The 13,455-nt window shown below is 45.3% G+C and overlaps 1 protein-coding gene across 1 annotated transcript in view; it reads right to left on the reverse strand.

The window, feature by feature from the left end:
- Positions 1–13,455, reverse strand: part of LSS (lanosterol synthase) — a 968,970-nt gene that overhangs the window by 512,538 nt on the left and 442,977 nt on the right. Inside the window, exon 8 of the mRNA XM_030210819.1 lies at positions 1,442–1,550. Within this exon, the coding sequence (XP_030066679.1) occupies positions 1,442–1,550 (109 nt within the window). The remainder of the gene's footprint in view (positions 1–1,441; positions 1,551–13,455) is intronic.

Below are 13,455 nucleotides of genomic sequence, written 5' to 3' on the forward strand. Positions count from 1 at the left end.
CAGCTGCTTCAACATCTTTTTATCCAAATTTTACAAAGCTTTTGAAACTGGCACTTACTGTTCCTGTTGGCACAGCTACCTGTGAGAGATGCTTTTCTGCTATTAGATGTGTACAAAACTGGCTGAGATCCACAATGGGTCAGCAAAGACTGACAGCTTTATGTTTACTGAACACTGAAAGTGACCTGGTTGGAGATATTAACCCTGAGCAGATCATTGACACCTATGATGCGAAGTCTAGTCAACAGATATTACTTCACTAATGTGACCATTTCATTTTGGGATTTTCCATGGATGGAAATAGTAGTGTTTAATAACTGATAACATTTTTGAATAGTATACATTGGTTAATATATGCTTTGAGCAACCACTTTTTACTTTGACATATGATACATATCTAATATCTAAAGTTAATAAAAGGTATTAATTGTGACTATTTTACTTTTACTTTTTTTTTCTGTGTGTTGTCGACAATTATGGATATAAGCCCCACCCCTGGCACCACCCCCTTTAGCCTCCCCAAACAGTTGGGCCACTGACCGCCTATCTTATCAAAGACTCTAAGGTGAAAGAGGAGAGGATTGGAGAGTTAGGGGCACTTTTAGTAAGGCATGCTGAAAAATGGCCTGCGGTAGTCTAGACACGTGTTTTGGGCGCACGCAGAATCATTTTTCAGCGCACCTATAAAAAATGCCTTTTTAAAATTTTTGCCAAAAATGGACATGCGGCAAAATGAAAATTGCCACGTGTCCATTTTGGGTCTGAGACAATACCACCAGCCATTGACCTAGCAGTAAGGTCTCACACAGTAACTGGGCAGTAATGGTCTATGTGCGTAAAATGCTGATTACCACCCACACACCAGAAAATAAAAATATTTTATAGCGCGCATAGTGGTCACGCGTAAAAAATGAAATTACCGCAAGGGCAACACGGTAGCCGGGTGGTAACTCGGAATTGTCACGCGTCGGGCACGCATAGACACTTGCGCAGCTTAGTAAAAGGGCCCCTTAGAGCTCTCTGCTCCAAAAAATATCCACTTTAACTATCCTTCTGCCTTCAAGACAATTTACATATCTGTAGAATCCTGGAAAAAATCTAGAGAGTTGGTAATCCTAGCCTTTTAAGTTCCAAGCACATCTGATAGCCACCACCCCTTCACTCTAAACATATGCCTAGTTTGCCTATGACATCACCCAGCCCTGACTCCATAATCATCTGTCTTTTCTTCAAAGTGAACTACATAAACCCATACACTTCCTGCCATCTAACACTTTCCCAGTTTGTAACCCAAACCACTGGCTCCTTTTTCTGTTGAGCAAGTGTATCCAGTCCTGCGTTTGCTCCTACTGCACAGGACTAATTCTATGAATTTATGAACTGAACCCAAGTTGGTAGCCTAAGTCCATCCTGGCATTTCACCCTCACTATGGTTCCTTACCATATGCCAGAGTCAACAGCCAGCTGTGGGGTGTGTATATATCACAGGCAGTAACATTATTCCTCTGGGCTGGCCAGTCAATAGTAGAATAATCTTGCACATACAGCTCCTAAACAGAAAAATATTAGTTTCCTATATATAATGCTGTTCAGCAGATCACATTCCAAAATACATGACAAAGCAGCACATGCACAACAGATACACTGAAATATGAAACAACCATCGAAGAGTGCAGCAAATACACAAAACATAAGATATACAAACACAGACAGGAGAAATGAAAATAGCAAAATCTATACAATGAATGCAAAAGGGGATTAGATTTCTCAGGAAAAGGAAAGAGAAGCAACATAAAATAAAGAGCATGACTAGCCCCCATGATGTCCCCTAGACCTTCTAGGATGATAAGCATCCTATATCCACAACAACTATGAGATACATCTGCATAATATTTGTATCTTTTGCTTATTTTATAATTAGCATATATTTAATTCATTCTAAAAGTAAAGTCTGTCAGTCTTGCCTGTGTTTTCATATAATTTATTTATTTTTGTTTGGGGAAAAATAAAACTCATATTTCAGGGTTGTGGAAAGGGGTGTGAAGGGAATCAATATGGGTGGAGGATATAGAAGTAAGGGGGAAAAGAGGGTTTAATGTACTCCTACGTAAGCAGCTGGCTTGTTTAAACAATCTATACAATGCATTTTAAGTTTCTTTTTAATTTTTATTTTTGCATTCACAAATTGTAATTTTGGTAGCATCAGGGTCTTTTTTTTTAACATTTTCTCAGTCGAGTTTTGGCTATTTTTGCATTTTTCATTCTAAAAACATTAAGGTTGTTATTTATAACATTCTTGCCTCCTTTTCTGAATTAAGAAACAGATATTAAAAACATTCATGATCTAAAATTCTTTGGTCCTTTCACCTTACTATCGCTAAGTGGTAGGTAGTGACTGTTATTTGCATTATTTAAGAAAACAATATATAACAATCATCCTTTTTTTTTTTTTTTTTACTTCTTAATAGGACATAATCCAGCCAATATTCAAAACGATTAAAGCAGGCAAGAAAGGCTTCTGCCCGCTTAGAATAACTTGTCTGTGGCTAACCACCAATATTCAGCAGCACTTAACTAGTTAATGCTGCTGAATATTTGTGATTAGCACATGCGCCAAAACCAACTAAACTGTGGGCATTCGAGGGGCGGAGTTGGCACTTATGCAGTTAAGTGCCGATATTCAGCCCTTGACCGCATAAGATAACCATATATATATATATCTCCAGTGGTGTGCTGGAGCTGGCTCGCACCGGCTCACAACAGCCGGTTGTTAAATTTTTTACCGACTTGCGAGCCGGTTGTTCCTGAGGGCGAGCCGGCTCTCCTTCCTTCCTCCCTCCCTCCCATCCTCCCTCCTACAGGGTCCGGTCCATCACCTCCCTTGTCCAGCAAATTTTTTGGGGCAGGCAGTCTGGCCTGCCCGCTGCCGGTGCTGACCCTCCCGCGCTGTTGGATCGCTCTTTAAAAATGGCCGCCGAGACTTCCAGCGGCGGCCTCACGAGACTTCTGCTGAAGTCTTGGAGGCCACCCTTGTAAGACTCGGCGGCCATGTTGAACAGCGATCCGGCAGCGGGGGAGAGTCAGCACCGGCAGCGGGCACGAAAGACTGAGGATCTTTCCTGCCTGCCCTGAAGCATCCTCTGGACAGCCTCAGTGGCTGGAGGGGGGGCAGGGGAGAGAAGGGAGTCGCTGGGCATGGGTGGCTGGAGGAGGAGGGGGGGCAGGGGAGAGAAGGGAGTCGTAGGACATGGGTGGCTGGAGGAGGGGGGGGCAGGGGGACAGAAGGGTCGTTGGGTATGGGTGGATGGAGGGGAGGGCAGGGAAGAGGAGGGTCGCTGGACATGGGTAGATGGAGGGGAGGGCAGGGGAGAGAGAAGAAATGCAGGACATGGATGGAGGGGAGGGAAGAGTGAGAAAGGAGATGAGATGAGGGAAAAGGAAGAGAGGGGAAAAACTGCACATGAATGAAGAAAATAGGCAGAAGCTGGATCCACTGGACAGTCAAGTCTGCGGAGGACCAGAAATGAAGAAGAAAGGAGGAAAGGAAAGAAAGCCCTGGAAACGGAGTTAAGAGGACAGATAGCAGCAGAATCGGATACTGGGCCAGCATTTAATTTTTTTTCCCTGGAGTAATGCATTGCTCCCCCCCCCCAGGCTCTCTCCCCGGCTATAGCCATCTCTGCAATTTGGGGGGGGGGGGGGGCGTAGAGGGGGACCGGGGAGAGAGCCTGTTAAACATTTACCGGCACACCACTGTATATATCTATAGATGCACACGCTTTTTTATATATTTTTATACTCGTATGGCTGTTTTACCTTCAATATTTTTGGTGTTTCATACACACAATCACAGAAAAATGACTTTTTGCAGACTTTATCATTCCCTGATGCAGGCAAATGCTGAAATGTTTCTGTGTCGGGTTTCTGTATATCAAATGTTCCTACAATACAGTTTAAAGTGTTTTGCACAATACTGGTGTATTCAGTGCATTTTTTGGAGGAAAAAAGGTACCGGTACTCATTGTGGGTAGAGCCACCACCTATGGCTCTGCCCCTGATAGCCACACCCCTTATACCAACCATGGCGCATATAAACAGGCATCATTGAAAATATTATACCAGTATAGGAGAAAAAAATAACTTGAATTTTTTCATTATAATTTCTGTAAGATGTTACAGCTCCAGTATACCCAGTGCAAAATAAGATAGCAGATGTAAATTCTCAAATTGGACATATTCCAAACACTAAAATGAAAATAAAATGATTTTTTTCTACCTTTGTTGTCTGGTGACTGTTTTTCTGACCAAGTCGGTCCCAGTCTTTGATTCTGCTGCTCTCTATCTGTTCCCTTAACTCTGTTTCCAGAGATTCCTTTCCATTTATTTCTTTACTTTCCTCCTTTCTTCTTCATTTCTTGCTGTACCATCCATAGATACAAGCTGGGTCCTCCATAGACTTGACTGGAGGAGGTATAGAGTGGATTCAGTTTCTCTCTATTTTCTCCAGCCATGTGCAGTTTTTCTCCTCTTTTCCCTTTCCCTCATCTCCGTCAGTATGCATCTCCTTCCTATTCTTCCCTCCCCTCCATCCATAGGCATCTCCTGTCTTAACTCTCTCTTCCTTCTCACCCATCCATGTTCAGCATTTCTCCTCTCTCCTCCCCTCCATCTATGTACATCTCACCTCTTCTCTCTTCCCTCTCCTCCATCCATGTTCATCTCCCTTCCTCTCTCTTCCCTCCCCTACATCCATGTCCAGCATTTCAACTCTCTCGCCTCCATCCGTGTCCAGAATTTCTCGACTACCCTCCCCTCCATCCATGCACATTTCTCCTCTTCCGCTCCCCTCCATCCATGTTTATCTCACTTACTCTCTCTTTCCTCCTCTCCATCCATGTCCAGCATTTCAACTCTCTCCCCTTCCCTCCATGTGCATCTCCTTCCTCTGTCTTCCCTCTCCTCCATTCATGTCCAGCATTTCTCCTCTCTCCCTTCCCCTCCATCCATGTGCATCTCCTTCCTCTGTCTTTCCTTCCCTCCAACATTTCTCTTCCCTGCCCTCCCCTCCATCCATGTCCAGCATTTCTCCTCTCTCCCTTCCCCTCCATCCATGTGCATCTCCTTCCTGTCTTCCTTCTCCTCTATCCATGTCCAGCATTTCTCCTGCCCTCCCCTCCATCCATCCATGTCCAGCAACTCTCTCTCCTGCCCACCCCTCCATGTCCAGCGATTCTCCTCTCTCCCCTGCCCTCCACTCCATCCATGTCCAGCATTTCTCCTCTCTCCCCTCCCCTCCATCCATGTGCATCTCCTTCCTGTCTTCCCTCTCCTCCATCCATGTCCAGCATTTCTCCTGCCCTCCCCTCCATCCATCCATATCCAGCAACTCTCCTCTCTCCCCTGCCCTCCTATCCCATCCATGTTCAGCAATTCTCCTCTGCCCTCCCCTCCCATCCATGTTCAGCGATTCTCCTTTGCCCCTATCCTTCTCTCCCATCCATGTCCAGTGATTCTCCTTTGCCCCTATCCTTCCCTCCCATCCATGTCCATCGATTCTCCTTTGCCCCTATCCTTCCCTCCCATCCATGTCCATGTATTCTCCTTTGCCCCTATCCTTCCCTCCCATCCATGTTCACAGATTCTCCTCTGCCCTCCCCTCCATGTCCAGCGATTTTCCTTTGCCCCCTATCCTCCCCCTCCTTTCCATGTTCAGTGACTCGCCCCAGCCTCCACCTGCCCCCGAGATCGTTCCAACCCCATCCCCACCTGCCGGCCCTCAGCTCCCCGACTTTCCGTTCTGCCCCCTGCAAATCTTCTATTTACCTGAAGTCGCAGCAGCGAACCGGCAGCAGTGAAAGAAGCAAGCAGGCAGACTCGCCTCCTCATCGCTTCCCTGCCCTCTCAGCATCCCGCCCTTGCAGAAAGGAAATTACATCAGAGAAAGGCGGGACGCTGAGGGCAGGGAAGTGGATGAGGAGGCGAGCCTGCCTGCTTGCTGCTTTCACTTCTGCCGGGTCGCTGCTGCGACTTCGGGTAAATAGAAGATTTGCAGGGAGCAGAACGGAAAGTCAAGGCGCTGAGGGCCAGCAGGTGAGCCGGCCCTCAGAAAAAAGGTGCAGGTACGCCATACCGGCGCATACCGGCACAAAAAAAGCACTGGGTGTATCTTTACTTTTCCCCTTGGACACATTTCTTTCACCTTCGGTACCACCTGCCTCCCTTGTTTGCCCTTAGATTAAGGATAGGGCAAGAGAAGGGAAAGCAGGTTTGAGACTGCTGGAGGAGGAAGAAGAGGAAGGGAGATTCAAGGATTGATGGACAGTAAAACGGAAAGGGTAAACAGATATGGGGTGTGGAAGGACAGAGAAGAGAGAGATGGGAAAGGCGATAGACGATGGGGAGAGAATTCATTAGGTAGCGGACAGAGTCCCCACTCGAGGGGAGATGGAGTCAATTCCCTGGCTCTAATCCTGCTTCTCCTCGTGTTTCTCCACCCTCCCTAGTTTCTTCTCTTTCCTACCTTCATCCCTGGTCCTCTCTTCTCCTCACTATCCTGAATTCCCTCTTTCACATATACATACACAGTTGATCCGCTTACTCAGTATCCAAGTGCTTTCACATTCCTATTTCTAATCCAAAACACCAGCTCCATTTTTTGAGGGTCAAACCAGTACAGTCCATGGTTTACTGTGATTGCATACATGGCTGCAGACCTGCGTGCATATATAGGCAGATGATCAAAAGCCCCATGCTGTTCCAAACAAAGCTCTAATAATAGCGCTGGAACAGCGCGGGGCTTTACTGCCTCTATGATCAGAGAAAATAGCATGCAAATTTAAGCACACTATTATCTCTGATCATAGAGTAAAAGTACGGGAGAATTGTTCTGAGCGCATTCTCCCACACCTGTCTGACAGGCCTAGGCTGTCAAAAGCCCAGATCTGTCAAACACAGGAGCTGGAGGTCCATGAGACCACCAGACCCCAAGTACCCCCACCCCGAGCCAAGTGACATGGGGGCTGGAGGTCTGGCGGACCTCCAGACCCCCAACCTCCCCTAGCATCTCCTTGAATAGAGCCCTGGTGGCCCACAAGTCAACCCCCCCCCCCCCAGTCCCCCGACCAACACAGGTTCACAGGGGGCTGGAAATCTGGTGGGTCTCCAGTGCCCCAACCCCCCTAGCAACATGGAGCCCTGGTGGCCTGGGCCACGAGTCAATCCCCCCCCCCCCCCCAGGTAGTCTAGCGGCCCTTCTCTACCACCTACCTTCGTTGGAGGAGGGAGGTGGCCTCCCTCCTCTTCCATCAGCGCCACCTCGAAAATGGTGGTGCCCAGCCCTGGCCAGTGCATGCTGGGATGAGCTGGGCGGGGCTTCACACCATATAAGGGAGAAACTCCACCAGGGCTCCATGTGAGGGGATGCCAGGGGCTGGTGACCCACCGGATCACCAGCCCCCACCTCGAACCTGTGTCAGGGGGGTCGGGGGGACTGGAGGTCCAGATAACCTCCAGCCCCCATGTCACTGGGGGGGGGGGATCGGGGTTCCTGCTTCTGCGGGGGGAATGGGGGGGCTGCTAGCATGAAAATGCCTGCTGGACAGGGCTCACCATTCCTCCCCAATGGTCTGCAAACCCTAATGCCAGCTCCGAGCTGGCGTAGGGTTTGCCGCGGACAACGCGCTAATGTTTGTAACGCTGCTCGCTGATCATTGGGGAGGAATAGGTTTAGCATGCATTTGAATGCCAATTGAACTAAGAGCCCTCTTTTGCATGCATTTGCATGCTTGTGGCGTTGAGCCTGTGAGCGCACTGTTTCACATGCATGGGGGCTCTGATCATGGGGCGATAGCAAACACAGGCGCTAGTATGGTGCTAACAGCCTCTAGCGCCTGCGTTTGCTTCTGATCATCGGTCAAATAGTGAGCAGAACCCAGGACTGAATCCAGTTAGTAGAAAGACTCCCAGCTCCCCCCCTCCAAAAAAAAAAATAATAATAATAATAATCCCCATCCCTTCTCTCAATGCCCTTAGTTCTCACCTTCTCAAGCCCTTTTTCCACACCAACATCCTCTTTCATATAGCTTTAATTCCCAATTAACCTTCTTAGCTCCTCTGTTGCAATCATTTCCCCATTCAATCCCTCTTTTTTTTTTTTTATTTCTTCTTTATCATCCCTCATAACAGGCACTAATCTGGCCTGTAGGAGAAAGAAAATAGCACTATAAACTGTATCTTCACCATTTGCCACTAGCTTCAGGATCTTTGGTTTGAATCATCTAAGACACTGTAGTGCCACATGATTCAAAGTATAAGTTGGGCCCCAGCAGATAAGGAAGAGAAGGCAGACTGAGGCACTGTCATAAGAACATAAGAATAGCCATACTGGGTCAGACCAATGCTCCACCTAGCCCAGTATCCTGGTTCCAGCAGTAACCAATCCAGGTCACAAGTACGTGGCAGAAACCCAAATTAGAAGCACTATTTCATGCTACCAATCCCAGGGCAAACAGTGGCTTCCCCACTGTCCATTTCAACAAAAGACTATAGATGTTTCCTCCAGGAACTTTTCCAAACCTTTTTTATACCCAAATACACACCACTGTTACCACATCCTCCAGCAAAGAGTTCCAGAGCTTTATTATTTGAGTGAAAAAATATTTCCTCCTATTTGCTTTAAAAGTATTTTCATGCAATTTCATTGAGCGTCCCATGGTCTTTGTACTTTTTGAAAGAGTAAAAAGTTGATTCACCCCAACCTCCTCCACACCACTTGAGATTTTATAGACCTCAATCATATCCTTAACCGTCTCTTTTCCAAACTGAAAAGCCCTAACCTCTTTAGCCTTTCCACATATGGGAGCAGTTCCATCCCCTCTATCATTTTGGTCGCTCTTCCTTGAACCTTTCTAATTCCGCTGTATCTTTTTTGAGATATGGCAACCAGAATTGAACACAATGAACACAATACTCAAGGTAAGGTTGGACCACGGCGCGATACAGAGGCATTATAATATTTTGGTCTTATTTTGTATCCCTCTCCTAATAATTCTAAGCATCCTGTTTGCTTTTTTTTTTTGGCTGTCACCGCACACTGGGCAGAAGATTTCAGTGTATTGTCTACAATAAAACCTAGGTCTTTTTCTTGAGTGCTGACTCCTAAAGTGGATCCTAGCATCAGGTAAGTATGATTCAGCTTATTCTTCCCAATATACATCATATTGCATTTGTCCACATTAAATTTCATCTGCCATTTAGATGCCCAGTCTTCCAGTTTCCTAAGGTTGTCCTGCAATTTTTCATAATCTGCATGTATTTTGACAACATTGAATAGTTTCGTGTCATTTACAAATTTAATCACCTCACTCGTCATTCTGAATGCCAGATCATTTATAAATATGTTAAATAGCACACCGGTTCCTGTGGCACTCCACCATTCACCCTCCTCCACTGAGAAAAACAGCCAGTTCCTAATCCAAAGGACATTGCCTCCTATCCCATGACTCCTTAATTTTCTCAGGAGTGTCTCATGAGGTACTTTGTCTAAAGCTTTCTGAAAGTCTAGACACACTAAATCAACCAGCTCACCTTTATCCACATGTTTATTCACACCTTCAAGGACATGAAGCAAATTGGTGAGACAAGACCTCCCTTGGCTGAATCCATGATGACTCTGTCCCATTAAATGATGTTTGCCTACGTGTTCTGTAATTTTGTTCTTTATAATAGTTTCCATTATTTAGCCCGGCACTGAAGTCATGCTTACCAGTCTGTAATTTCACGGATCACCCCATGAATCCTTTTCAAAAATCGGCATCACATTGGCCATCCTCAAGGTACTACAGACGATTTTATTGACTGGTTACAGATCACTAGCAGCAGATCAGCAATTTCATGTCTGAGTTCTTTCAATACCCTGAGGTGTATACTATTCGGTCCAGATGACTTATCACTCTTTAACTTGTCAATTTGGCTCAGTAAAAGTCTTCCAAGTTCACTGAGATTTCTTTCAGTTCCTTCACATTATTACCCCTGAAAACCATTTCCCTATAGGTAGATCTCTTACATCTTCTTCCATAAAGACCGAAGCAAAGAATTCATTCAATCTCTCCGCTATGGCCTTGTCCTCCCTGAGTACTCCTTTTGCTCCTTCCTGATCTAATGGTCCCACAGATTCCCTTACAGGCTTCCTGCTTCTCACATACCTAAAAAAAAGTGATACTATGAGTTTTCGTCCCCGTGGCAGGTTTTTCTTCATATTCTCTTTTAGCCTTCTTTATCAATGCTTTGCACCTGGCTTGATAGTGTTTATGCTTCTTATTTTCTTCATTCAGATGATCCTTTTTCCATTTTTTGAAGAGTGTTCTTTTGACTCTAATAGCCTCTTTTACCTCTCCTTTTAACCACATTGGCTGTCATTTGCTCTTTTTTTTCACCTTTGTTAATAAGCGCAATACATCTAGTCTGGGCTTCCAAGATGGTATTTTTAAATAACGTCCACACCTGATCTGAAGTCTTAACCTTTACGGCTGATTCTTTCAGCTTCTTTTTAACCATTTTCCTCATTTTGTCATAGTTGCCATTTTGAAAATTAAAAGCTGCTATAGTAGATTTCCTTAGTGACTTCACTCCAGATATCAGCTCAAATTTGATCATGTTATCACTGTTTCCCAGAAAATCCAACACTATTATCTTTCGTACTATGCTCTGCATTCCACTAAGGATTATATCCAAAATAGCTCTCCCTCTCGTTGGTTCCTGGACCAGTTACTCCAAGAAGCAGTCATTTATTACTAGAGATTTTACCTCCTTGCCACACCCTGATGTAACATTTATCCAGTCAATATTAGGATAATTGAAACCACCCATATTATAAATGTTGTCCAATTTGCCAGGTTTCCTAATTTCTGTAAACATTTGTTCATCTGTCTGTTTGTTCTGTCCTGGCGGACGTTAGTACAACCCTACCAACATACTCCTTTTCCCTTGACACATGGAATTTTCTATAAAGATTCTATGCTGCTATCTGTTTCATTTAGAATGTTTATATTGTTTGACTCAATTCCCACTTTAACAAATAGCGCAACCCCTCCCCCTTTAAATTTGATCCATTTTATCATTGCATATAATTTGTACCCTGCTAACAGTGATTGTTCTACCTCCATCAGGTCTCTGAAATGTCTATTATATTTACCTCTTCATTTAGTGCTATGTACTCCAATTCTTCTATCTTAAAGCCTTATAGCATATCTACAGGCTGCTTTGAAGTTAATGGGGATACTTAGCATCCTTTGCTCTGTTCTCCCATTGAACACTCCTGGCTTTCTTTCACCATTATTGAATCCTCTCTATTGGAATTCCCTAAAGATCCTGTTTCAATAGCATCCTTCAAGGATATTCCACACCGAACCATGCACACCTGTGTGACTATCGGTTCCCGCCTCCCCCACCCCATTTTAGTTTAAAAGCTGCTCTATTTCCTTTTTAAATGTTAGTGCCAGCAGCCTGGTTCCTTCCTGGTAAGATGGAGCCCATCCTTCCAGGTCTCTGTTCTTTCATGCTTCTCCTCCTACCTCTCACTTCACACCTTTAGTGTACACTCTGGTGGCTCCTCTTCCACTTCTATCCCACTACCAATCAGAGTACCTCAGGGATCTGTTCTAGGTCTTCTCCTGATCTCCATCTACACTTCCTCCCTTGGCTCTCTGATATCATCCCATGCCTTTCAATACCATCTCTATGCTGACGACTCCCAAATCTACCTCTCTACCCCCAAAATCTCAACCAGCATCCAGACTGATGTTTCAGCCTGCCTGTCTGACATCGCTGCCTGGATGTCTCAACGTCATCTCAAGCTTAACATGGCCAAGACAGAACTTCTCATCTTTCCCCCTAAATCCACCTCCCCCCTTTCTCTATTTCTGTGGATGGCACTCTCATTCTCCCTGTCTCATCAGCTCGTAACCTTGGGGTCATCTTCGACTCCTCTCTCTCCTTCTCTGCTCACATTCAGCAGATTTCCAAAACCTGTCATTTTTTTCTCTATAAGATCAGCAAAATCCGTCCCTTCATCTCTGAGCACTCTACCAGAACCCTCATCACCTCTCGCCTAGACTATTGCAACCTGCTTCTCACCGGCCTCCCACTTAGCCATCTCTCTCCTCTTCAATCAGTCCAAAACTCTGCTGCACAACTCATTTCCTGCCAAAGTCGCTATGCTCACATTAGCCCTCTCCTCAAATCACTTCACTGGCTCCCTATCCGTTTCCACGTTCAATTCAAACTTCTCTTACTGACCTATAAGTGTATTCACTCTGCTGCTCCCCAGTACCTCTCCACTCTTGTCTCTCCCTACACCCCTCCTCGAACACTCCATTCTGTTGACAAATTTCTCGTCTGCCTCCTTCTCCTCTAATGTTAATTCCAGACTCTGTTCCTTCCATCTCGCTGCACCACATGCCTGGAATAGACTTCCCTAGCATGTACGTCTAGCCCCATCTTTGGCCATTTTTTTCGGTTTCAACAGTTTTTATTAATGAAGCACAAAAATTGTGTTTACATAATGTAAATATCACTACAATCAATCAACACACAGTAAGTACGGGAATTGTACGATATTACTCATCTCCATTAATCTTTTAACTTTATCCCCCCCACCCTTTGTAACATTAGCTAACATTTATTCAACAGGGTCTATTAACAGCAATTTCCAAACAACCCTTTCCCCCCCATCTCTTCCCTTCTACCAATTGACACCATATGTTCAAATGCTTTGACCCCCGAAATATAACCACTTTCAGGTGTCAGCTTTACATTCACAATCGAAAGCCTTGAATTAAGATCAAACAAAAATGTGTGAACTTACTCCCCTCCGCAAGAGAGCCAGGGGGCCTGTGTTCTGATGGCCCTCCTACCCCTCCCCAGAAGATGTCTGTACCAGACTGGAAAAGGGCTAATATAACTCCAAATAGACTTCCCCCCCCCCTACTACCCCCCTCCTAAACCCTCCCTCCCCCCGCCTAGGTCTACTCTGCTGTTCTTCCCAATTCCTAAAAGGCGATAGGAAAAGACTCTATTCCCATTCAGTTTCCATTAGTTTCCGAGGGAAGCTTGGACAATGCTCCAAGTTTATTAATAATGTGACTCCTCGCCCTGTGAGACAAGGTGTTAATATATCCTTCCCAGGTAAGGAAAAAGTTGCTTTGTGTCTGAAGGTTAAGCAGAGAGTCCTGGAGCTCCATCATAAGCAAGTCATGTAAGCGATTTCTCCATTGCCAAAAAGAGGGGTTCAGTTCTTGTGTCCAATTAACAAGTATGCACTTCATGCCCACCAAAAAAGCCTTATGGGCCATTACATTCTGGTATCTCGTACCCCCCTCCACTGGAGCGTGGCAGCCCAACAGAATACTCGTAGGCTGCTGATTAACCGTTTTCCCTCCTATCCTTTCTAAATATTTT

The sequence above is a fragment of the Microcaecilia unicolor genome, chromosome 7 (genome assembly GCF_901765095.1).
Source record: "Microcaecilia unicolor chromosome 7, aMicUni1.1, whole genome shotgun sequence".
Lineage (NCBI taxonomy): Eukaryota > Metazoa > Chordata > Amphibia > Gymnophiona > Siphonopidae > Microcaecilia > Microcaecilia unicolor.